At 33.0% G+C, this 26,085-nt stretch overlaps 1 protein-coding gene across 10 annotated transcripts in view; it reads left to right on the top strand.

The window, feature by feature from the left end:
- The window catches only part of DNAJB6 (DnaJ heat shock protein family (Hsp40) member B6), a 127,289-nt gene that overhangs the window by 47,658 nt on the left and 53,546 nt on the right, over positions 1-26,085 (top strand). For 4 of the 10 annotated variants that reach the window (XM_072652082.1, XM_072652084.1, XM_072652083.1 and 1 more), the window contains 5 exons: positions 2,154-2,216; positions 3,797-3,907; positions 19,682-19,810; positions 21,347-21,488; positions 22,080-22,150. In XM_072652082.1, the coding sequence (XP_072508183.1) occupies positions 2,154-2,216; positions 3,797-3,907; positions 19,682-19,810; positions 21,347-21,488; positions 22,080-22,150 (516 nt within the window). Of the gene's footprint in view, positions 1-2,153; positions 2,217-3,796; positions 3,908-6,296; positions 6,402-7,709; positions 8,144-19,681; positions 19,811-21,346; positions 21,489-22,079; positions 22,151-26,085 lie in introns of those variants that run through there. The other 6 variants (XM_072652086.1, XM_072652088.1, XM_072652087.1 and 3 more) reach the window with 2 other exon arrangements.

Here is a 26,085-nt window from a genome sequence, read left to right as displayed (position 1 = left end):
AAAAGCTGCACTTCTTTCAAGGGCTAGACGTAAATATGGAAAGGCTGATCACCAGTAGGGATTTCACACCAAGCCATGAAACAAAGAAAATACAAAATGCTGCTACCTGCCCCCTTTGTCTTTGCAGGTCATTTAATTTTTTTTGTGGTTGCTCTAATTGTCCAAAAAAAAAAAAAAAGGGAGATAGAAGGTGCTAAAATTACACAAAGTTTATATAAAAACTTTACTGGTAGTACTCTGAATGGAACATTGCCCAAATGTAATTACACTGAGGATATGAATGAATCAATCTCTATATTTTCAATATAAGCAAAATTTTATGTCAGTATAATTTTTAAAAGTTGCAGATAAGTGTATAGATGAATCACAGATTCCCTTTGAAGCGTAACAGAGTTGCTGGGGGCACTGAGAGGTTAAGGTAATAAAACTATCCCTAACCCATCCCCATATCTCAGAGGCATCACTTGGATTCAAGTCTATCTGAATGAACCCTGTTCTTTAGCCAGTATTTACTGTTAAAAATAAAATGGAAGGACCCTTTCACATAATTCTCACAGCAGCCAGAAAGCTTTGGCCTCCTGGAATTCCTCATAAAAATTGTAAATAAATAATTTGAGTCCCTTTCAAATACACAATTTTTACTAACTCTTAAGATGGGTCCACTTTGCTTTATAGAAATGTTATGCTTTATAGAAATAAGATAATGACATATGAGTCCACTTGTATTGTCAACAAGGAAAATAATGTTACTATTAAGTGTAAAGGAGATGTTGACAAGTGACTTGAATTAAAAAAAAAAAAAGCATACACTCAAAGAAACTCCAGATCTTCAAGCAAGTGTGGTGTGTATTGTTGAATGCTCATTTGGAATCAGAGGATGCGTATTCTGGTTCTGATTTGGCTGCTCAAACCACACTAGGGAGAATTGGCGACTGCTTGAGCATGTTGCAAGTGTAAACCACATATAATTGGAGGTACATAAATACCTTCTGAGAGACACTGATTCGAGTATTGTCAATTTGTATCATTTTCAGGGTTGCTTTTTTCACTCTTCCTCATGTCTTTGTTACAAGCTCCATTCCCCCAATCCCGCCAATCCTTTGAAGGCTTTATAGTCATCTTTCCTTATAATTCACCTGTCATGTTCTATTACATTAATAGAACGTAGTTTGCCCAAACACTCCCCATTTATTTTTGGGGTTTAATTTCTTGCTTTTTATTCATCCAAGTAAAGTTGATATGAATGTTCTTGTACATATGGGGAACAAGTTTTTCTTTAGATCATTTGCCTTGGAATATAGTCTTAATAGTGGAACCTTTTCTTGAACAATTCTCAGTGCTTTTTTTAAGTGATTGAGCCAGTAAACAGCTTTATCAGCTGTGAATTGATATTCCTGTCTTCCCATAGCTCTTCCAACAATGAGGTGTTTTCCATTGTATCCTAACTTCATTAGCTTGAGAAACTGAGGATTGTTGGTAAAATGGAAGAGCTGGAATCCAGAGTATCTGGCTTATGAGCTGTGTAACTAACCAAGGACAAGGAAGCTCTTTAACCTCTCTGAAACTTGTTCATCTTCTAGTGCTATCTTCTTCCCTGTTACCTTGTGTTTGATTTGTGTATGCTGTGCCTATACTTGTATACTTGTGCAAATCTTTTGAAGCTACTTGAGGGCAGCCTGGTTTCATTTTTCTCTTCTCCAGTGCCTAATGTGATTCCTGATATATAATAGGTGATTAAATGTTTGTTGATTGATTGAGCTTTAAAATGAGAATAAAAATCACCTGTATTACCTATCTCACAGGGTTGTTGTGAGACTTAAATGAGATAATGTATGTAAAGTATTTTGAAATTTTGTTAAAAGTTGCTTTAATTTTCATCATTATTGGTGAATATGAACTTTTCTAAGATGAATATTTGTTGTTTTTTGTTTCTTTTGAAAATAGTTCCTTTCCTTTTTGCTACTTGTTTCTTCCTGACTTACATCAATTACAAAGAGATTTAGTGCTATGAAAATCTTAAATATTTGTTTATGGATGTTTAATAACAGTATATAATTGGGAAAATATCTTTTCTATTACATTTGAGGGGGAAAAGGTATGTATATATATATATATACACACACACATCAGTTTTATTTTTTTCCATTATTTAGCCAAAAAACGGGACATCTATGACAAATATGGAAAAGAAGGATTGAATGGTGGAGGTGGAGGAGGTATGTAGACATTTTGCACCAAAAATAGTCCTTTTTTTTCCAACTTGAATTTTGGTTTTTAAATTATTTTGAGTGGCATTGAAGATAATACCATAAACTATCCTAGATCCTAGAATTTACTATAAATTATTGTTTATGTTCTTTTAAAGCTAGAATATCTTGAGAATTTAAAAAAAAAATGGAAAAACTGAACATTGTGTCTGTATAATGAATGACCAAGCTTGGATCCAAATAATAGTTGAGAGGATGCCACTCCATGCCTTTGTAAAATTGAGCAACTTTGAGTTGTGTGCCATGGTTATAAATATGTAGGTATTAGAAATGTCCTATGTAGCCAATTTTTTCCCTTTAAAACTTTTGTTATTGATGTTTTGTTTTTATGTGAACTTCATTTCCAACTGTATCTATCTCCTCCAGAGAGCCATCACTTGTAACAAAACATTGAAAAGAGAAAGAGGGGGAAAGAAAACTTAGCAAAACCAAAAAATACAATTCCTCACAAACTCAAAGTTGTCCGTTCTATGAGTGCTATCCTTTCAATTCAGTTCTTCTTGGGGTGGGTATGAGTGTGTTTTGTCTACATAGAGTTTTAAAGTTTCTTCTTTGGGAGAAATAATTTTTTTACATTTTTGACCAGTTACTTTAGAAGTAGAAAATTATTTTGAAGAGTAGAAAGTATGTATGCCACACATTCTTAATTTAACTTGAAAACTTGACTCCTAGTCCATTCCTCTAGACCAAGATAATTTTTAAAAAATGGTTTGTCTAGCCAAAATCAAGTCAGTAATAATTGAAATACTGTATCAGTGTGAAGTTGAACACTTTCACTAAGGGAAGTAAAGCTCATACTTTGGAGTTCTTCCTTTATATTCTACCCCCAGTATCTTCCTGCTGGCATCCTTCACTCTCCTGTTTAGTGCCTTATTTCCTGAAGGCCATGTATACAGACCTTCCTGACCTTTATAGGTAACCATTAACTGACTGAATAAAATTGTTTTGAAAATTGGAGAGATCTACTGGAATTCTTTGGTTACTTAGTTTCCCACATGTGAATTTTAGTAAGTGCTTTCTGAAGATAAATTATTTAGTCTTTTTATATTATTAGCTTTTTAAAGTACCCAGTTAATAGTACATAAACCAGTATAGGTGGAGCTAGTGTAAAATCTGTGCCATTTTGGAGGGAAACAAAAAATGTGGGGTCTTGGTAACATTCTAAGAATAGAAAAGTCTTGTCCCTTAAGTTTGCTCAATACTGTAGTAGTGACCATGAAATTCATGAGTCTCCTCTGGAATATATTACAGAATATGTTGAGAGCTGTGTGGATCATAGATGTTAACAAGATGAATATGGTAGTTAGTTTTCCATCTCTACTGTGAAATGTAAATTTTACTGTTGTACAAGTGAAGTCAGGGCATCTTAACTTACATGATGAACTTTGTGAAGCTAGAGAAGCCCAAATTTATGAATTTACTAAGTAGGGCTTTTAACTTTGCTATGTCTTCCCAAAGCAAATGATACTACTTATATACAGTATACTAGATAATTATAAACTCATGATTTTCTTAAATCATTTCTATAGGTGGAAGTCATTTTGATAATCCATTTGAATATGGATTTACATTCCGGAACCCAGATGATGTCTTCAGGGAATTTTTTGGTGGAAGGGACCCATTTTCATTTGACTTCTTTGGTAAGCTCTTGGTTGTGGTACTGTATCCCTGGTATGATGGCGCTATACAAAATTTAACAATATTCAATAAGATTTACTTATTCAGCTTTTTTCCGTTAATTAGAATTTTGCCATGTCTTAAGCCTTTCTCTTTAAAATGTATGGTAAATTTCTTACTGTCATTTTACTTTTTGCCTCTTATAGAAGCTTCTGATGTTTTGAAATAGTCGTCATTGGTTTAAGATAGTTGAAATACAAATTTAAATGTCTTTTGCCAACTTATGAGCGGAAAAACTTCTAAGGATTCAGGTGTTGTGTATGTATGTTGGTTCCCATTTGGAAAACTGGTTTTTGGGTTAAGTGTTTGCCATGTATAGAAACCTCAAGTGATAGCTTGGTTATTTTTCAGAAGCAGAAGAAATGCTAGTCTGACTTACCAATAATGTTCTTTTTTCCAAGTGTGGTGTACTGTGATCTTTTGGTCCAGTTTTGTTAAAAGGAGGGTGGGAATGATGTCAGTAGATCTGGATTCTGGAGATGTTCTTTGAAGTGAGAAACTAGTTTTATAACGAGGGGTAGTGTTTGATTAGGTTGCTTCTTCATTGATAGGGTTATGGACTTCCTGATCAAGTAGATCTCTTGTTCATCTTTGTTACTTTCTAACATATGCCTGGATTATTAACTTAAAGAAACATTTATTAAGCGCCTATTCTGCAAAGAACTGTGCTTTGGCTATTCCTTAAGGCTTGTCAGGTACCTGATGTCAGTCAGCATTTTGCTGTTAGTGCTTCTTCCCATTTTTGTAGTTGGCTGTTTGAACTGTCAGGGTGTTCCATACATGCACTGCTTACATTGGAGGTCAGGGTTGAAATTTGTGCTGCTTCAGCCACTTTTATCTTCTGGCTCATTGAAGGGGAAACACATCCTGTGTTTACCCCTCATTTCCCTGGAGCCTGATTGGAGAGAGTGATCACCATCTGGATCCCCCCCAGGAGGGAAACAAGAAGAGCAATTCTGTCTACAAAGAATACAGGGGAAAACAAGTGGAGGCCCCTGCCCATCGTAGGCACAGAAGAGGAATTAAATCACCAGCACTTCGGGTAGGTAATAGGTTTTATTTATGGTGCAACTCTGCAACATATCATAGTGTGGAGATGCAAAGAAATTCCATCATTAACTTTCATGATCCCCCACTTTTTCCTTTAAACAACCTGATAGGAAGAGGGGAAAATCACTAGTAATTGTTCGATATTTTCATTTACACAAATAACAGCTGAAGACTCAAGTACATACTTTAAAGGGACTAATGTTTATGGCAAGGAAGCACAGTGAGTAGATAGGGAGCTTGTTAATCCTTTTACTTTGAAGGATGGTCATGTCTTAGTTTTGATTACAAGTATAAATTTATGTGGATATTGATTGAGTATATCCAAATGTTCAAAATGTGAAACTTTAAACTTGCATTTAAATCTTCACATTATAATTAATGAAGGCTGAACTTTGTTCAAAGAAATTATTAAAATATATGGTAGAAATACAGGTAGTGTACTAGAACTAGTAATTGATAATTCTGTCAATATTAGTTTTTATGTTTTTTGCTGTCTTTAGCTATAATGTAGAGTACTTCAGCTGCTCATTTTTCTTAGGGGAAAATGAGGGTGAGGGCAGAGAATTTTTATGAAATTTTGTGGATGGACTGTATCTAATGTAACCAGGGAACCAATTTTTATGAAAACCCACATTATACTTTGAATTCTTCTCTCCAGGGGGTAATTTAATTTAACTCTGTTTTTCCCTTGGAGGTAGGGTTAAGTTCCTGTTTAATTCTGATTCTGTCATTAGGCGTGTTGAATTTGGTTTATCTTTAATGGTATGAAAAGAATGGAAAGTGTCATTCAGTAATGACGCTTTTCCTTTAAACCTCATCTTTTGATTTCCATTTAGGAGAAAAAAAGAGGTTATATGACTGCCAACATAGTCAAAATAGACCTCTTTCTAACTCATTTTTAGTGAGTAATTTTCTTTTGTTGGGGATAAAAAAACTTAGATTATTTCATGATATGGATCTTTTAAACTAAAAATGTGTTATTGCCAGGGAAGCTTAGTGTTTATATTTATCAATATAGTTATCAATTAAAGTAATTGAAGCTGTAGTTATAAGAAAAAAGTAGTTGGTAGTAAAGAGAAATTATATTACTTGTAAACAAAGACCTTGAAAGAAGTAGCCAATTTTTAAATTGTAATAGTAGAATATTCAGGCACTCTCCTTCTTAAATACCTTTTAGGATATTTGTTTTCTAATATATCTTGTTTTTGAAATCCCTTTGTCATTCTACTGCTGCCTGCCCCCTTTTTATATTTATGACTTACATTAGTTTGGCAGTGACACTTGTTCAATCCATTTTTATAGGTCTTCTAGGTGGCTTCCATTTTCAGTCACTAAGGATTTACGCAAGGGAAAAGAGGATGCTTGATGGCTTCCACGTGTATGAAGTAACTGTCCGTCCTGCTGGTGGTATGTTTAGTGTAGATTTGGGTGAATTCAGGGATTCTCAGCTTTATTTTGAAATTGGGCTTTTTTTTTTTGTTTTTTTTTTTGTTTTTTGTTTTTTGTTATTTCCACAATGCAGGAGATTTTTGTTATCCATGAAGCTGTACTTTTAATGAATTTGCAATTTTTTTCCTTTGAGATAAATTAATTTTAATGTTCATTCCACAAATTATTTTTTGGAGCCTTTTTTGTTTTCTTCCTAGTGCTCTGGTGTATGTGTTTGTGTATGTATTGTTCCTTTCAAAAATGATACCAGGCACACTTCAGAATGATTTTTATTAGATTATCAGCACCTAGGGTACTATATCCTGTCTAGGTGCCCTGCATCTTAAGCAATGTGGAAAATTAACAAGATTAGGAAGAAAAGCAATCCCCTTTTTTGATTGAAAATTTTATAGTTGAACTTAGATAGAAAGACCAGGGGAAGACTTGAAGGGGATATAGATATTTAAGGACACAATACACGTGGTGGTAGGCAGTAATTCTTTTGATTGAGGACAACACAATATGAAAGGGGTTTAAATTATGACAGTAAAAAATTGGATTAGACATTAGGATGAACTCTCTGATGCAGAAATTGATAAGAGATTAGGTTCCCAGTGGCACTTACAGATTCATATTCTAGATATAAAATCAACTCTGAAAACTGTTTAATTGAGAAGGTGACTGTAAATACCTACCTTTATGGTAGGTTGGTAGAGTAGGTGACTTATCTTAAATCTCCTCTAGACAGTTATTGGTAAATGTCCATCCATTTACGGTAATGTCAATTGGAAATTTTTAGTATTTTAAGTAATTTAAGGATTATAAAACTTGATTTTGAATGATTTAGCCAGTTAAATATTTTAATAATGATATCCTTGATGGTACCATTAAAAAATTATTGATTTTCCTCCCTATGAACTCACAAATGCTTATCCCATAAAATGACAGATAATTTGGGAGTGGGGTGAGTGTAGTTTGCTTTATTACTTGAAATTATCACCTATTTTTAAACTCATTAAATAGATAAGCATATAGGTATCCTGATCGAAAAATATTTGTATGGAGGCAAAAGTGCTCACAGTGACTTCCTCCTTTAATGTTAAAATTTTAGCTTTGGAAATAAATAAGATAATAGAGAATTAGAGAAAGGTAATGTGAAAAGAAAAGAAACACAGGAGAGTGAGGCCATTTGAGGGCACAGTCTGTGAGTCTTAGATAGTTTAATGTTATATTTTGTGAGCTATGATTTAATAAACATTAATATGATGAGCCATTTTACCCTACCAGGATTCGAAGAGCTGACCAGTGAAGAATTGGAAGCCAATGAGGAGTTAGATCAGCCTGGTTTTGATGAGAACAGTGATGGGCTTGACGAAGTTCCTAGCGAAGAGAGCAGTGAGGTTTTGGATGTGGTATCCAGTGAGGATGAGCTCTGTGTTTCAGGACAACAGCAGTATTTTGAAGATTTGACCAGTGAGGAGCTGGATATTATCTCTAGTGAAGAGGAACCAAGTGAGGTGAACAGTCGAGGCCCAGGAGAAGTGCTTAGTGAGGAATTGGAAGTTGTATCTAGTGAAGAAGAAGCAAGTGAAAGGCTCCCTTATTACGGGGATATGGAAGAGCTCAGCGAAGAGTATGAAGAGCTGCTCAGCGAGGAAGAGCATAGTGAGGCGGAACGGGAGGCACTACTGGTTTAACAATAAACATTAAAAGAGAACGTGGGTGATGTGATTTGTTTTTGTTTTATAACATGCTTTGTACCAGAATTCTCCAACCCCATTTATTTGATAACCAAAATAAACAGAGAACCCCAGCTATCCTGTACATAGAATAATACCAGGAGATACAAAAGAAAAAAACCCAAAACCCCAAACCTCAAACCTTTGAAGACCCAGAGTAGAGGTCATATTCCCCAAGCACCAAAGACTCAAGAATTTTACTTTACTTTTATTAGGAGAGCCCCTCTGCCCTTCACTTTTTGTTTTAGTCATAAGGCTGTTAGTTTGTTGTTCCCTAGCACATAGACTAGAAGTGGGGTTTGGGAAGGAGACCTGACCCATGTCTGCAATAAAAAGTGATCTCTGAGAAGAAAAAAGAAAGTTTATTTGTTTTGTTTTGTTTGTGTCTTTTTAAAAAGGTAACTTCAAGAACTCAAAGAGAATTAGTTAAGAGCCATCTTTACTACTTAGCCTCAGAGGGCTTTGTTGTAATAAGGCAATTATTTAATCTTTATTGATGATATAGTTTCCTTTTTTTATGGAGAGAAATGCTTCTCTTTACTCCTTCCTTTCCCTTCCACCTTCCCGTTCCCCATTTCCCTTTGCTCTTTCCCCCTCTTCTCTGTTTCTCCCTTCCCTATCTACCTACCTATGATATCTATATGAATGGTTAAAATAAAACCATGATAAACCCAAGTTATGTGAAATAACTCATGTACCATGATGCTGGTGGAAAAATCAGGCAGTTGGAAACCACTTAATGTTTCTATCTTCAATTTCCATTTCTGTAAAATGAGATAGTTGGATTAGCTCTCAGAGGTAATTTCCAACTCTAAATCCTGAACCTAATAGAATATTTTCTTCATGGGGGAGGTGATTTAGGTACATTTTATTTTTCCAACATTTGTTTTTAAATCAAGAAACCTTCATGGAAATACATCACATGAGGAAAAAAAAAATAGTAGTCCAGAAGCCATTCTTCCACCCAGTGGTAACATCTTATGAAATCCAGGAACAGGATTAGTTCACCACAGGCATCTAAGAGCCCTCTGAATCTTGCTTTGGTGGTGTTGGCTGTGAGAGACTTGGGAGCATTGAATTGAAGATGTGGTTGGACTCTTCTCTATTATATCGTTTCCCTGTTTTTTTGTTTTTTTACAGTTAATACCACTTTTTCCTTTTCCCTTTTAATGACTACATTAATAAACCCTACCCATGAATAAAAGCAATTTTGAGAACTTTGGTTATGTCTCAGCACCAGAGTTGAAAAAATGTTTAAAATCTCAGATGTGATAGCTAAGAACTGCTAATTTTCGCAAAATTTATGTTCATCTCTCTTTTTTTTCTTTCTTTATTAACCTGTAACTATCTTCATGAAGAGTTAGAGTTCATCCCAGGAACAGGAAGAAACTATAAACCTACTCTGAGGTGGTGAACAGTACATGGATGTTAGTGAGCAATTATCAAATAAAAGTTCAATAAAATAGTCTGAAATTGCTTCAGAGAGTGCTACTGATGTTTCTGCACTGTACCTGTATAAATGCAGGTACTTTGGCTTTGACTGTATTTATGGAGTTTAATTGGCTTGAGATCAACTACGAAGAAAAACCTTGTCAAGAAATTCTATGGTTATATGAGTGTCGTAGAATTCACTGTAAGCTCTCTCGTACCAATCGCTTAAACCTCAGGCTCATTTAAGGGTTTAAATTTTGTGCTCTTCCTTGAAAAGTTCAAGCAGTTACGGGAAATGATTTTCATCCTGGTGGTTGTGAATTGTGTAGGATTTTATTAAATATTTGTTTTATTAGTATGCTGCTATTTAAAACATCTAAGACGATTTTCAAAGAAGTACATAATAATTTGAGGGAATGAAAGAAGCTAGTTGAATCAGTAAGCTAGAAGGAACTAAGGTAACAAACACTTGGATTTATGTGAACTACAATTACCTTTCAGATAAATTCATTCCTTCAAGTAGTAGATCCCTCCTATTAAAAAAAGTAATTCTCACTGTGAATGAAAAATTATTTACTTTATGGCTGCATAGATATTTAGATTTAAAAATTAGGTTACTGTATTCTGAAATTTTAGCTTTTCCTAAGGATTTGGAGACTATGTATTGGCATTTGAATTTATTGCAGAGTAAATTTCTCTTAGAAAATTTTGGTGATCCATTTCCTGATGGTATTATTTAAAATGAAATTGTTGTTATTAGCAGTGTGTTCTGTTTTTCTTCCTTTTCCCTTAATGTTTACTCACCTGATCTTTTTAGATTAAGATTTGTATTTTGTTATTCAGTAATGAACTGCTTAAACCTTTCACTTTTAAACGATTTCTGTTCTCACTTCTTCCCCAATTATTAAGAAACATCCCAAACTTGAGGTTTTAAACAATTGTTTTTGGTATGAAAATATAATTTTTGCATGATCTCTAATAAAATTTAATTGATGAAACAGAATATGTGGAATAAAATAATTATCACATTACTTTTGACCTTTGAGTTTAATTATAAGTTATCTTGTAATAATTAAGTTATCACCACTTCTCTAGGGATTATGTTATTTTTTTATTATTATTTGCAGTTTGAATACTGTAGCTTTGTCTAAACACTTATTCCTCATAATACTCTACTGCCATCATACTTTTTAGCAAAGTGTAGTAGGTTGGAATCTTATGTGGTACCTATTTTCCCAAAATTTTTGAGGAATTATAGTACTTTCAGGTAAATAACATACATTCACCTAGAAATTTTGGTAATTAGCACATTCTAGAAATCATTTAAAGGTAATCTATTGAGTTTTGATCTTCCACCTTACATTTGATTTTAACAGCAAAAGTAGGATGTTAAGGATGATACTCCCTTCACTTGTTTACAGGATAATTTAAAAATTATAGTTTTTTTTTCAGATATTTTTAATGACTTCTGTTATTTTTCCTATAAAACTTGTATTAATCTTAGAAGATTTCTTTATCTTTACATTTTTCTTTAAAATCTACTGTGATTTTATTTGTGTAAATATTTTTGTGAACTTTAATCTGAAAGTCTGAATTAGGTTTATCTTAGCCATTTTAATTGTAGAATAAGTCTTAAAATGAAAACCCCAAGTTTTACTGTTTGCTTCTGTGGTACCCTTTGGGAGCTTTTAAGACAAAAGAAATAGAATGAACAAGAAGTAGATATTTGGGATCAGCAGCATAGCAATTAATTTTTGAGAAATTAATGGTCAGATGATTTAAAAGGGCTAGAACTAGCATTATGGATAAGTAGTTGCTTATGAATTTGTTCTTAGTAGTACTGACAGAACTCTATCCAAGCATAATTCTTCCCCAACCCTTAAATGTTTTGGTTGAAGGTAGTGTAATATAGTGGGGAAAGAATTGGCCTGGGTGCTAGGAGCCTGGGTAAGGATTTACCTCTACCACTTAAAAAGTGGGTTAGTCTGGGTAGTAGTTTATCTTTGTGTCACATTTTCTTCCTTTGTGAAATCAGAGTTAGACTAGGTGACCTCAAAGGTTGTTTATAGTTCTAACAAATGATATGTTTGTTTTCTTTAAAAAATATTTATTTAATGCTTTTAAATCTTAACTCATTTCATATTGACCTTTTGCAAGCTTCTCTCTCCTCTTCCTTTCCCCCTCCCTGCATGCTTCTGCTCCTTTCCCTTTTTATACTTGAACCACAACCATTGTGGTCCAGACCTTCATTACCCAAACTGTTAGAATAGTCTCTTAATGGGTCTCCATCCACTCTTTCACTCCTTTTTCTACCGAGTTGCCAAATTGATAATTCTTATTGTATTAACCCCTTGTTTAGGAAACCAGGTTTCTCATTGTCTTCTGGGTAAAATACCAAGTTTTTGACATTTAAAACCCTTATAATCTGGCTCTAGGTTCATTACATTCAGCCAGATAGACATCCTTAGTTGTAGCGCAAACTGCTTTTCATATTTTGCCTGGTAACTTCCACCTTTGGAATCCCCAGCTCCCTTCAAGGTTCAACTTGATTCTCTATTCATTCCTCAGTTACTTATTTTGCATATATCCTACCTATGTCTGTTTCTCCTTAAACATGTATCTCTCCCAGTAGAATGACAATTCTTTGAGGGCAGGGACTATCTCATATTTCTACTGTTTTTCAAGTGCACAGCACAGAGCTTAGCACAAGACAGTGCTTCTCTGGTTATTTATAAAATAAGGGAGTTCTGTAGCATTGGTCATATCTGAAAATGTATATCTTATTTCCTCATTTCTCATCCACCACCTCTGGAAAGATCAGAGTTATTAACCTTTTTTTGAGGGTCTTGAGTATTCTTGTTAGTTAAATAAATCTTAAAATAGCCCAACATTTGATAGGATCATGCAGAGTTGTGTATATTTGTATCTTTAATTTTTTTTTCTGTTATATGCCTAGAATGTGTTTTCCTTATTTTTTAAAGAGAATCATGTTGAAGGAGTGGTTGTAAGTTTATTAAGAAGTGCTTTTATCCTAATATCCTTACGCATAGAGATTTGCTTTAAACTATTCTTAACTAATTAAAACACATTTATATTTATTTTTATGTACTTAATACCAAAGTCAAAGTTGTCTCTTAATTGGATTTACTTTAAACTTTTCTTTTACTGTGACTTTTCTTGAATAGTATTTTGATATTGCTATGTGTTTTCATAGTGTGTATTAATTTCTGTTTGATATCAAAAGTGTTAGTGGATTAAATCCTATGAATTATTTCTTAGTCAAGAAAAAGTAATATGGAAGGAAGGTGCAAACTTTTAAAAAAGACAAGTATAAGTGATAATTAAGAACTTTTCTTTGTCATTGCTGTCATTGTATAAGAGAATCCAAAAATATGAAAGTTGATTCTTAGTAGAAAGAAAAAGAAAATATTAGAAAAATTGTCAGAAACTCATCAGCTTTTGTCTTCCTTCATGCAGGCTAGAGCCCATTATTAAGTTTTTATTGTCCACAATTTTTAAAATTCTTTCACCAGTCACTTTTGCCAGGTGTTGAAGGAAGAGTTAAATTTATTAACCTAGGGGAGTTAGGATTAGGGTTGTTTTTAGTTGTTTTAGGAATTGAATTGAATCACTCCCAATCATTGAAAATTGTACTTTTCCATTGTTGCCAAATTGAATCTATTCCCTAAATTTCACCCTCTTAGTTATTGCTTTATTAGAAGATTGTGAAAGCTTTATTGAGGTGTGGGGCTCTAGTCACACTAGTAAATAATAAAGTAACAGTCAGAATTGCTTAATGTGAAAAGGGCTGCCTTGGGGCATAACATTAAATTAAACATTGCGTGTTGTAATAGAATTAGTATATATCTGCAATCTTAATGTGTTAAAAAAAATTTTTGATTTCACAAGACTAGAATATGATATTTTAGAACAGGATTTTGCAAATTCTTGTCAAATGGTACTAACAGTTTCTCTTTTGAAAAGATTTTAATATTTCTGGAAAATAGAGTTGCTATATTGGGCTATGGGTTTATCATATAGAATTGTAGTTATCTTTATGTTAACATTCTAAATTTTAGTTGATTGACAATATGAATCCATTCAGCAAGTTTTGATTACATGCTTAATATGTGTAAGAGCTTATAATGGACACTGGGGATATACATACAAAGCAAAAGAAAAAATATTCCTGTCTTTTGAAGTAGCTTTCCTTATATCCAAATTATCTTTAGAGTAGCACTTTTTTTTAGCTCAATTAAAAACTTTCTGAAACAGTTTAATTTTAAATCCTAAAGTTATGTGTTTCTTTTCCTCTAGCGAGTTTGATGAAGTGAATTTTTTTAAAGAACTTGATAGAAATGAAGGATTTAACAGTACATGAGGCGTAAATGAAATTCTTGATCTGTAGTGAGTCATATAGTTAAAATAAATTGTCAACTTAATATATTTATTTGATCAGGTAAAAGATTAGAAATTTGAGTTTCTCCCCTTTAGGTTTTAAAACCATATGCAAATTTAGCCTCATTTTCATTATAGAGCATATTGAGTTATAAGAAATAAAGACTCATGGTATGATTAGAATTAGAACAAGGTTATTTAGTTAAACTCATTTTGCAGTCAAGGAAGCCAACTCTATTTAAATTGCCCGAGGGCACAAAGGTAATATGTACCAGAAAAAAGATTTGAATAGGTTCGGATTCTAAATTCAGCTCTTTACTCAATGAAATTGGAATAAAAGGACTTAACAAGTAGTTTTAAAAACGTTAACTATAAATAGTAAGGACATAGACTGTACACGTGTATGTACAAGACAGTTGTGGTTATGTTACGAGTCTTTGTAAACTTACAGAATTGCTTAATGTTTCACCTGACAAAGAACATAGCACTCTGAAGTATAGATTGGTTTATGGAAAATATGATAAAACTGGAATCATTTTTTTAATGATACATTCCATAGACTTTTTGTAGTGTGTAAGTAGAAATTGCTACTTCGGTTTTTAATTTCAGCTGTTAGTATTTGACAGAGTTGTTTATAAATGTGATTTTTTTGTTTTTGTTTTGGCTGAAAAGCAGGTTTATTTCCAATTTTTTCAGATATTAAGTGGTAGTTAAAAATGAAGTTTCTTTTTTGAATTAATAAATGGTAGGCATAATTGAATTATGGTTATTTCAGGAGTTAGTAGTACTATGTTATAAATACAAAGTTCTAAAAGTAATTTATGGGAGTTACAAGTGAGTGCTAGTTCCGTATTTCAGGTATGCCTTTATCTTTGCTTCTGTGGGATAGCACTGAGCATGAGTTCAACCCAAACTGAGAATCTGCCCTAGATGCTTGGAAAGAGCTAATTGTTTCCCATTTCCAGCATCCTCTTCCTCCCTAGGTCTGAATGGACCAGCTATAGAAACTGAAACCTCCACCCCACATTGACTGCTTATCTACTATAGAACCTCCCCCTGTCCCAAAGGTGTGAGACCTTGTTCAACTTGTTTGTCCCTTATGGTTGGGAAATTCCTGAATCCTTTCCCCACTCTAGAGCTGCCTTTTCAATCCATATTCTTTTCTGCCTTTCTCTTTCATCACACCCTCCGTAATCCCCACTGTATTGTAAAAAAGAATTTCAAAAAACCAAAAATTTTCTTTTCCTCTTAGGTCCCTTAACGGTCTTCCTATCTTCTAGTGCTAACTGGTAATAGAAATCTGACTCTAGCGACTGATCGTCCTTTCCATTGCAGGGTATTGATGGAAACATTGGAAATGTTTCTTGAAACACTGAGCCATGAGTAGATACTGACATATTTATTTTTCCTCACTGCCACCTAGACTTGACTTTAGCAAGTTCCTCAGCATGCATCTACATCACGTAGTACAGATCCTTGTTACAGTCATTTATTACTGTCCAAGTCATTCCCTTTCTTTTCTCAAGAAGGTCAGTACCTGACAACTTTTTTCCTCCCACCTCCAACCCCTTCTTCTGTACTTGGGAATTTCAATATATACATTAATTGGGCTTCCTTTGACACCCTAATGTGCTAGTTCATTAACCTTAATTCCCATCAACCTACATTTTCATTTCAACCTGCATTTTATAGGTGGGCTGAGCCGTTCATAAAGATATTCACCCTAGATCTCACCATCATCTATGTTTTACAAAACTCCAGTCCTGAACTCTGAAGTTCTTACTGCTGATTGGAATCTACTTTCCATCATTTCATCTGCCTCCTCAAACTTATTTTTTCTCTTTGTTTCGTTCTTTAGTTGTACTACTCTCCCCTATTTTCCTAGTCCTTTAGCCTCCTCTGGCTTTATTTATTCTCTTTATGTATTCGACCCCATTCAATTATTAATTCAGTTATGTACTTGAACCTTTTGCCCATCATATTTTCATTCATACCTAGTTTAACTGTGTTTAAGCCTTATCCCTTTCTCCAGTCTACCAGTAGCCCAACATGTTTCACTCACTCCTTTTATTCGTCATCTGTTCCTTAGCTTCCAAAATGTGGCATTAGTACCACTTTATTGAACTATGTAGGTTTAAAGGTCATTAGTGAGTTCCTAATAGCCAAAAATCAACAGATTTCTTAGATTTCTCTTTAGCAATCCTTCCATTGACTTCTTTTGGAAACTAGGTATTATTTTGTTTGTTCTCTTTTCTGTCCTCTTTGAAATATTATTCATGGTTTAACCCATGTATTTCTCTCCATTTTAATGAGCTCACTGAGAACTTTTCTACTCTTAAGGAAATCTACTATTAGTTTGCATTCACACCTCCCAGATTGAAAATTCCAGCCTTTAGGTTCCCTAAGGTATATATTTTTTGTATTTCAGATATTTCATTGCTTTTTCTGTTTCTGTCTCACTCTCACCATTTGTTTCCTAGTGATTTGCCTCCTCACAATCTTCTAACCACAATCTCTCGTAACAAAATAGTCAAGCAAAAAAATTGAACATATTGAGCATATCTTAAAATGTTTAATTCCATTTCTGTTTTCCACCACCTGTTTGGCAGTAAGTTGGAGGCATGCTTCACTATTATTCTCTCAAGTTACAAATGGGAATTGATTGGATCAGAGTTATGAAGTCTTTCATTAGTATTTTCCTTATAGTCATTGTGTAAATTGTTACCTTGCTTCTGCTTGTTTCATAGCAGTTTGCACAAATCTCAGTAAGTTTTTCTGAATTCATATAATTTATTATGGTCAGTAATCTTACATTACATTAATATTTTATAGTTGGTTTAGCCGTTCCCCAAATGATGGATATGTACTTTACCTGAGATTCTATGCTAATTCAGAAACTGTTGCCATGTTTCTAAGCTATATTTTTATATCTGTTAGACATTCCCACTTAAGTGCCCCAAACTAAACGTCATTTTTTTCATACAGCTGGTTATAAATCCCTTTTGATAGTGGTTTCACCATATTCCACCTCTTCGTTTTCCTCAACAGGTAGTCACCATATGTTTTGATTCTTCCTTGCCGTGTTTCTCATTCTTACTTCTAGCATCCTGCACAGATCCTCATCAGTATTAGTCTTACATTTTTAGTTACTGTGTAAATGCCCCCGCTCTCCAACCAGGGACTTTTGTTTTCGAATGCATAAAGACTAAATTCTTATACCTGACCTTTTGGGTCTCTTAAAATTTGATGTAGATCATCTATATAACCTTAATTCCTACTACTTTCATGGACTTTGTTAGGCAGACTGATACATTATGAAATCCATACAATCCTCACTGTATAATATACTAATTTTGACATCTGCTTTGCTTGTGATCATCTGACTTATTCTTTACCTATCTAAGTAGTGTTCGTCCTTTAAGATTGTTGTCTCTCATTGAGTTCCCCACTGTCCTTGCTTTTTATTCTTTCTTTTAACTATATTAAATCATTACCACACAACTTGGTGTTAATATTTTTTATTCTTTTATATTTCTTGTTCTTTCAACATATATACTTTGTCTCCCCATAGCCAAGATGGGGGGGGGGGGGGCTGTCATAATTTATTTTCTTTGGTTATACATATTGCTGAGAACTTAATAGATGCATCCTGAACCTTTTGCTAAATATAAATAGATCATTCAGATCTTTTAAAAAAAGATTATTTCCAATTACATGTTAAAAACTTCATTAAAAATTTTTTTTCCCAGATTCTCTCCCCCTGCGTTGAGAAGGCAAGCAGTTTAATGTAGATTATATGTGTGCAATAATGGAATACATTTCCATATTAGCCATGTAGTAAAAGAACATAGAGGACTTCCCCACCCCTCAAAAAAAAAACCCCAAGAAAAATAAAGTAAAAAATATGTTTCATGTTTTTCACATTCATATGTCTGCATTCAGATTCCTTCTGTTCTTTTTGTGGAAATGGAGAGATCTTTTTATCACAAGTTCTTCAGAAGTGTCTTGGATTATTGTACTGTTAAATAGTCAACAATAGTGAATAAAATAATAGCCAAGGCGTTCACAGTTGATCATTGTACATTATTTCTCTTGCTATAGACAATGTTCTGGTTTTGGTCACTTTAATTTCAAGTTCATATAAGTCTTTTCCAGGTTTTTCTGAAACCATTCTCCTCATCATTTCTTATAGCACAGTAGATAATGTAAATCTTGACAGTAATTTTATTTTTTTGAATATTTTTAGTGACATCTACCTAACTAAAAAAGGTTGTTAGAAATTCTTATTTGAACAATTTTGTGTAAAGTTACATATAAACATATGTATATTTTATATGTGTGATATATATTTATGTAAAATGGGTGTGAGTATTCTCTTCAGTAGGGCAAGGTTTTCTCAGCCCAAGATGTCCTTGTTCATGTCCTTCTATAAATTCTCTTAAAGGCAGTAAAGGCCTTCTAGGTCTTTTACCATTCTCTAGGCACCGATACTGCTATTTGTCTCAGCAGTACTGATATGGCTATTTGTCTCTTATTCCTTTCACTAAATGACCATTCCATCCCTTTTTGTTGTTACACTGTTTTTTTGGATTGTATATTTTACGCTAACTTCTTCTGTGGCATTCATTGCTGACAATATATCATAACCTAGAGTTATGTGGCCTTGAGGCCGCATGTGATCTTCTAGATCTTTAAGTTCAACCTTTTGACTGAATCCAAATTTTACAGAACATTTTGTCTAGAAGGATATATGTGGCCTTGAGGCCACAGGTCCCCACCTCTGCCATAATCTTGGCCAGCTTGCCTGCAGTTTTGTTCTTTAAAACCTTTGGTGTTAAGATTCATAGTGATGGAATATCAACAGAATAATGTTCATTTTAAAAAATGTTCTTTGGTGGTTTTATCTTTTGCATATAGAGTGCCATTTAGGATTCTTTAAAGTGCTGTAGTTTTTCAAATGGAATATGGAATGTTTTCTTCATTCCAGTTTTTCCTGAACCAATCTCATTTTTTCTTCTACAGTAGCTAAAAAGTACATGAATGTATTAATTCAATAGGTTGCTCATTCATCTGCATATCCAGAATTGAACAGTAGGCATTCTTTATCTGTTTGGATTTTCTTCTATACATATTGAGTGATTATATCTCTTATTAAAGAGGTGTGTTGTCTTTTGGGGATTTGGTATCGGCATAATGGTATCTTTCCCATGTCTATACCATGTATTCCATTATATATTTCATATAAGTGTTAATCATTTTACATTTTCAGCTATTGTTTAGTTTTGAAAGTATCAGATTTAGCATAATGCCTAACCATGAAAGTGTCTTGTTCCCTTAAAAGGGGAGAGGCATGAGGAAAGTATTTTCCATTATCTTGGAAAGCTTGAATGTTTTCATTTCATGAAGGCTTTCTAGCTTTAACTTATCAATTTTTCACCCTCAGTAAGAGAAAGGAGCTGTTTGGAAAGAGTATTCTAACGATTTTCTAGAGGTTCAGTTAAAAGTATAGCTATTTTTGCTAATTGGTAAGTTTTTTCCTTTGATGGTAGTCTTACCTTTTCCTCATCACCTAAAGAATACTATCTTAAAATCGAAAGTGCCATATATTTTTTATTTAACTGTTCTTACCCATCTGTAGTAACTGAGGCAATTTAAATGGGATTTTAAATAACAATATATATTTGTTCCTAGAAGATCCATTTGAGGACTTTTTTGGGAATCGAAGAGGGACTCGTGGAAACAGAAGCAGAGGTGCAGGACCATTTTTCTCTGCATTTGGTGGATTTCCAGGTTTTGGAAGTGGACTTTCATTTGATACAGGTATTTTACAGTCTTATAAACAGGAACTAATACTCTTAAAAAAGATTTACAAATGTATTTCATATGTAATTCTTATTTTTGGTATATCAACTTGATCATTGTATTCTCTGGGATATTAGAATTTTGTTGCCTAGTTTTCTTGAGGAATCAAATTGTATATGACCCACACCAAACAAAAGAAAACTTTTCTTTTTGTTTGTTACAATTCTGTGAAAAGAAAAAAGTCAAGGTCTTTTATTTTTCACTTTGCCTCCACATTTACTCAGTTGCCTGATCAGTCTTAAACCTCTATCTAAACTGTGATTACCTTGATCCATCTATCTGATTGGCTCTAAACTGTTAGTAATTTGTATTCATTTGCTTTATTATTGCTACCTATTCTTTGACCCCTTTAAGGTACTCTTTGAGGCAACAGTGTTATAGAATGCTGTAGATTTTTAAGATGCTTCAAGATTTGGAATACAAAATTTTCTTTTGCTTAAAAACATTTTTGTGTCTTGAGTAAAGTTTATTTTTCTGTTCTCCTCTTGCTTGTTGACTGAGACCCTGAGATAGTAAGAATGTTGTCAGTGTTTGATGCATCATTTGCTTTATACAGTTGGTTCTCAATATTAACAGTCAAATTAGACCAGAGCATTTTTCTCCTTCTTTGTGATATATCCTGGTCTAGTTTGTGGTGTTATACAATAAAGAAAATTTGGGGCATTTTCTCCTACAAAGTGAATTGTAGATGCTTATAAAGAACTAATCCTAGAGAGAAGTAATGATAATGGTTTTCATTTTAGCAGTTTGAATTATATCAACTGTACAGTGACAAATTATGGAAGATTCTAAAGACATAAATTAGTTGATGTGTTATTGTATTATGAGCAGAGAAAGAATAGAAGAAAAATTCCCCTGTCCTTAATTTGTAGCTAGACCTAGAACCACCATGTGTGGTATAAAAACCGTAGGTAATTGACGTTATAGGTATTCTGCCAGTTTCAATGATATTTGAAATATTTGTTCAAAGTTGCTCAGGATGCGTTCTTTTATAGTTAAAATGTAGGGAGAAATAGGAAAATGATACTGTTTAGGAGAGATGTTGATGGTTATTGTTCACAGCCCAGAGTAGGAAGCATCATGCTCCCTGAACCTGTCAGTTAGGTGAGCCATGTTCACGTTAAAATGTTGAAGTTTCAAAACATTTTGTGTAACTTAAAGCATGACCCTTGGTGTAAAGAGCATGGCTCTTTTGTTTTCCAAGTTCAGGGAGTATGTGTTTCTTGTTTTAAGTAAAAGATTCCTGTCAGCTCTACATCCTATTGACACATGATTATGATTGGCACAATTGATTCATTTGCACCCTTGATTTCTGGTTTAGAGTACTTGATTGCTGTATGATCCTTTGTTTTGTGATAAACAAAAGGCAGCTGTATTGCTAAATGTTACTTGGAGTAGCATTGAATTTTATAAGTAATAACCATTTTTACTCTGAATTGTTTATAACAACAGAAACAATGTTTTAAATTTATATTATCTTTTGTGTTTATACAGGGTTTACTTCATTTGGTTCAGTGGGGCATGGAGGTCTTACTTCCTTCTCTTCTACGTCATTTGGTGGTAGTGGGATGGGTAACTTCAAGTCCATATCAACTACGACTAAAATAGTAAATGGCAGGAAAATCACTACAAAGAGGTACAGTGGTATTTTAAACACTATCTTATATATTAAATGACCAATCATTTTTTGATGTATTGTCAGTCTTTAACAAATTTGTGTTCAGATGCTCATTCTCAGAATGAGAAATCTAGGTTTTGGATTAAGTCTAAAATCATAAGAATTGGTTGGCAGTGAGTTCCTATATTTTTTTGTGAAAAAAAGTCCATAATTATTAAGACCCTTTTCCTTTTTAAATTTCTGCTTGATGTGATTTGCTATAATCTGAATCCCAAGTAGTTATTTTGATGTGGAATGATCCAACTTTTCCTACACTATTAGGTAAATCTGTGGTTTAGTTTTTCTCTTTTACTTTTTAAAAATTACTAATGCCTTCTGATGAGTGGTTCAAAGTTTATTCATACTTAGAAAAGAATCTTTTTAGTTAGGAAAGATAGCTAGTAAACATTCTGGCAGAAAGCTTGACTTACTGTAGTTGTTGCATCATCTTATTATATACAGTCACTTGAGAATGGGGATTAGTTTTTTCATGTTTCATGTTCTGTGTTAAAGTTACATCCTTTAATAAACATGCTCCATAAAGATTTTTAAATGAATTTTGTCCTACAGAACTGTTGAGAATGGTCAAGAAAGAGTAGAAGTTGAAGAAGATGGCCAGTTAAAGTCCTTAACAATAAATGGTAAGGAGCAGCTGCTACGCTTGGATAACAAGTAATTCAACGCACGCATTTAACAGAAATATTAAGCTATTACAAGCACCATTTGAGGATTAACAGGAACATTTTTTTGAAGATTTCAAAAGAACTCTTTCAGTATAATTGTACCTAATCTAAAGTATTTATAAACGGCTCATCGAAGCACCTATTTGTCATAGACTTTTGAGTTTATTGTTGGGACCACATTAATAGGACCATTTTTTTTTTGTCTTTAAAATTGTTGTAAATTTCTGTATGCACTTTGCTTTTTATTAAAATTAATCCAAGGTGAACAGTGATCCTTTCGTAGTGCTAGGGCAAAATGTACACTAACACCAGCATGAATCTTGCTTTTCCATTTTGTTTGAAATGTGAGCCAAGTAGTAGTTTAAGTCTGCTGTGAAGTTAACATTTCCAGGATGAATCTTTTTTTTTTTTTTAATTTCAATTTTTTAAAGTATTTAGTAGTAAAAGGTATTAATACGTTACTGGTAATACATTTCTGGTTTGAAATAAATTAAGGATGTTTTCTAGTTGTGCATGAATGCTGCAAAACTTAGTAAGTTTTGACAATTGTTTAAATATGTAATGTTAAGCCTAGGCAAAAAAAAAAAAGTAAATCTGGTAAACTGGGTCTTTTGTCATTTGCTAAAAAAAAAAAAAAAAGAAAATGAATAAATGCTAATGTTTGTGGTGCATTCTTTCATGAATGGGATTTGTAGCCTTCTTGTGTCTGTGTGTGATTCGGGGGGAGCCAGTTTTGCTTTCTTAGTACTTCAATTTCTTTTTGCTGGTGGATATGGGCCTCTCTTCTATGCAGATGGTTTCTTTTTATCATTGCAAAATATATGTAGTTTCCCATACCTTGGTAGGGTAGCTCTTTGCACTTGAGTAAACATTTCAGTTGTCATAGCATTTTTTTTTTTAAAGAGGGAGATTGGTTTTATATCAGTGTGTGTATGTGTGGTGTGTGTGTGTGTACGCATGTCTGCATGCATGTATGTGTGCTTTATGGAATAAAAAATCATTATGAAAGCACACAATTTGCATTGTTAATCCTTTGGGATGATTTGAACATGGGTGAAGTGGTTTGTGAAGTTATATTAAGTTATCAGTATTGCTAAAAATACACAAAGCAAAAATACAAAACTATCAAAATTTTTATTGCACCCAAACTACTGTAATCTACCTTATATTATTTTGTGAATTGGTAGGGTATATACAAAAAAGGAAACTTCTCCAAGGTAGACTAATCGTGATTCATGGTGAATAAAATGTTTGAAAAACAAAACCCAAGACGCTGTATATAGTAGGAAAAAATATGAAAGTTGTGATTTAAATTATTTTAACCTGGTATCTTTTAAAGATATATTGAGATTAGGATTTTTAAGTACTTGAAAATAGGTAGTATATTTTACAACTATTCTTTGTTTAATTTAGAATTCAGAAACAATGTAGCTAAAATGATTGACCGTGTCAAAGACAAGGCATTTGTGTAAATTTGTTTTAAGTTTAATATTAGGTGTTGGAAGCAATCTTTGAGTTCTTGAAAATGATTAAAAACAATGTTCTATACATTTGTTAAATGATATCTATACATATTTTTTGTAAGAACAGCATTTCAATGTCCTCTACCCTCAAAGAAGGTAAGTGTTTTTCTGTCAGTGGTGGGAAAGCAACCGTATTTGAATTTATTTTAGTCAGGAATTGTAAATCTTGTTATTTTTTACAGCCAGAATGACAATAACATTCTGTTAATGACATTAACTTAGATGTTTTAGATTTTAAATGATAATTTAATTTAAATACCTTAAATTTGTTTTTGTACTTGGAACCCAAAGTTTTATACACTGGTGAAATGAATCAGTGTTGGTGAGGAAGTCAGGAAATTTAAGATACTAGGTTTTAGCTGACCTTCTCTAGTGAGGTATTTTCTTAATTGAAATATATTTTAAAGAGAAAACAGTGGCTTGGTCCCATAATTAAAAACACTGAAAAAAAATTGATCATTAGAATACTTGTTTTCAACATTGTTAAATTTAAAGTTTATTGTGTTTCTTATGTGTATTTGGGTAATTTCACTTTTTCTTACTTTGCCTTTCTAATTATATGATTGATTGCGTATTTTCTTGGTTGTCACATCAGAGATTTGACAGCTACATTCTAATTTTTGATTCATGGACTATGTCAAAGTAAAATTTTCACCAAACTCTCTTTCCCCTTGTACCACTTTCCAAATGGCTACATTTTCAAAAGGAAATTTAACAATCTTAATTTTCATTTAAAGTTTTTATGAGTCAAGCAGTGATATTAAATTTCATCAAGTTGCTTTCCTGAGTTATACTTTGATTGTTAGGTAATTTTGATTAATTTTGGTTGTTTCAGTATGATAGTGATAGCCCTCATAAATGCTGATCATAGGAAGAAAATTAATTTACATTTTTAAATGTGGAATCAGTTGCTTAGTAGAGGCAATTCAAGATTGACTTAGCTTGCAATATGGTAAGGCTTTCTTTTATTCCCTTCATTTTGTTTTTGGCTCTCTATAGTATAATTATGACAGGAAAAATAAATCCCATTACCCAAGGCCAAGAATTACTGAATTTTGAAGCAGAAAGAGAACTTGGGAATAATCTTTATTAGATAAAACTGCATTCACAATGCTTATAGGCAGAATCTAGGAATAGGAAACTTGTTTTCTTCATACTCTTTCTGGAGGTCTCTCTGTGGTGTAACAGCTCTTTATCAAAAGCACATACCATATAAGAAAAATTTTCAACCATTGAACACTTTAAAAAGTAAGTGTTCAGTTTTCATGAAACTTAAAAAAATCCATTAACATATAAGATATGAGATCCAGTTATGTGATAAAAGATTCCATGGAAAATCTTGTGTTGTCAGGCTTTAATTTTACAAGATCTCTACGACCCTAAGTTTTGTAAATTACCTTTCAACTTTATGAACTTGGATGTAATGTTTATCACTCAAGGTTACTGAAATAGCAGGATTTTAGGTTTTATGACTCCCATTTCTCTTTTGCGTGATTAAAAATGAAAAGCCTTAATGAAATTTTATAGTGATCATGTTCTAGAGATAAAGCTTGTTATAAAAACATCAAATCTCTTCCTTTTTTTTTGTCTCCTACCATTTTTTGATAAATGTAATAAATTATTAAGGTGAATTTTAATTATAAGCTTTGTTTTATATGGAACCAATTAAGCTTTTTTTTAACTGTACTCCATGGAGGTAAAATAGTATAACACCAAAAGCTATAATTAATTTGTTAGATAAATGCATTGTGTGTTTAATTTGAATGTGGATATGGTACATTTGATAATCCTTCAGACAAAATAATAATGCTAAATTGTGAAGACCCATGTTCACTAAGAGCCAAAATGTTGAGTGGGCTAGTGACAGACTGTCTTTCAAATGCTTGACTCAACTGAAGTTTCCCCTTTAAGTTTGTATAATTTTTCATTTAGTTTAAGGAGGCAATTAAAAATTAAGCTTTTAGGAGCCTGACCTAATCTTCAGCTCCTATTTAGTTTCATGATAAGAGTTAATTTTACACACAGTATAATGTCAGTAGAATGGTTAATATGGTGTTAATAACAAGTTATTATCTTTACAGAACTTAGATGAGAACAGCTCAATTCAACAACCATTTCTTAAGCACATGCTAGGTACTTGGAATCTGGTGGGGGTGTGGATTGTAGAAAGGTATACAAAGATAAAAATTCAACAGTTTTTAAGGAGCTTATGTTCTGTCAGGGAGGGAACTATAACATAAAACAAATATAAGTAAATATTAAGTAGTATCAAGAATAGGAGAATACTAAAACCCATGGAGTTCAGGAGAGGCTTCCCATAGGAGCTGGCTCCTAAGCTAATCCTTGATGCAAGAATTCTAGGGATTCTAA

This window comes from Notamacropus eugenii, chromosome 3 (assembly GCF_028372415.1).
Source record: "Notamacropus eugenii isolate mMacEug1 chromosome 3, mMacEug1.pri_v2, whole genome shotgun sequence".
Taxonomy (NCBI): Eukaryota; Metazoa; Chordata; class Mammalia; order Diprotodontia; family Macropodidae; genus Notamacropus; species Notamacropus eugenii.
The sequence above is the reverse complement of the archived record's forward strand: the minus strand, read 5'-3'. Positions and strand labels throughout refer to the sequence as shown.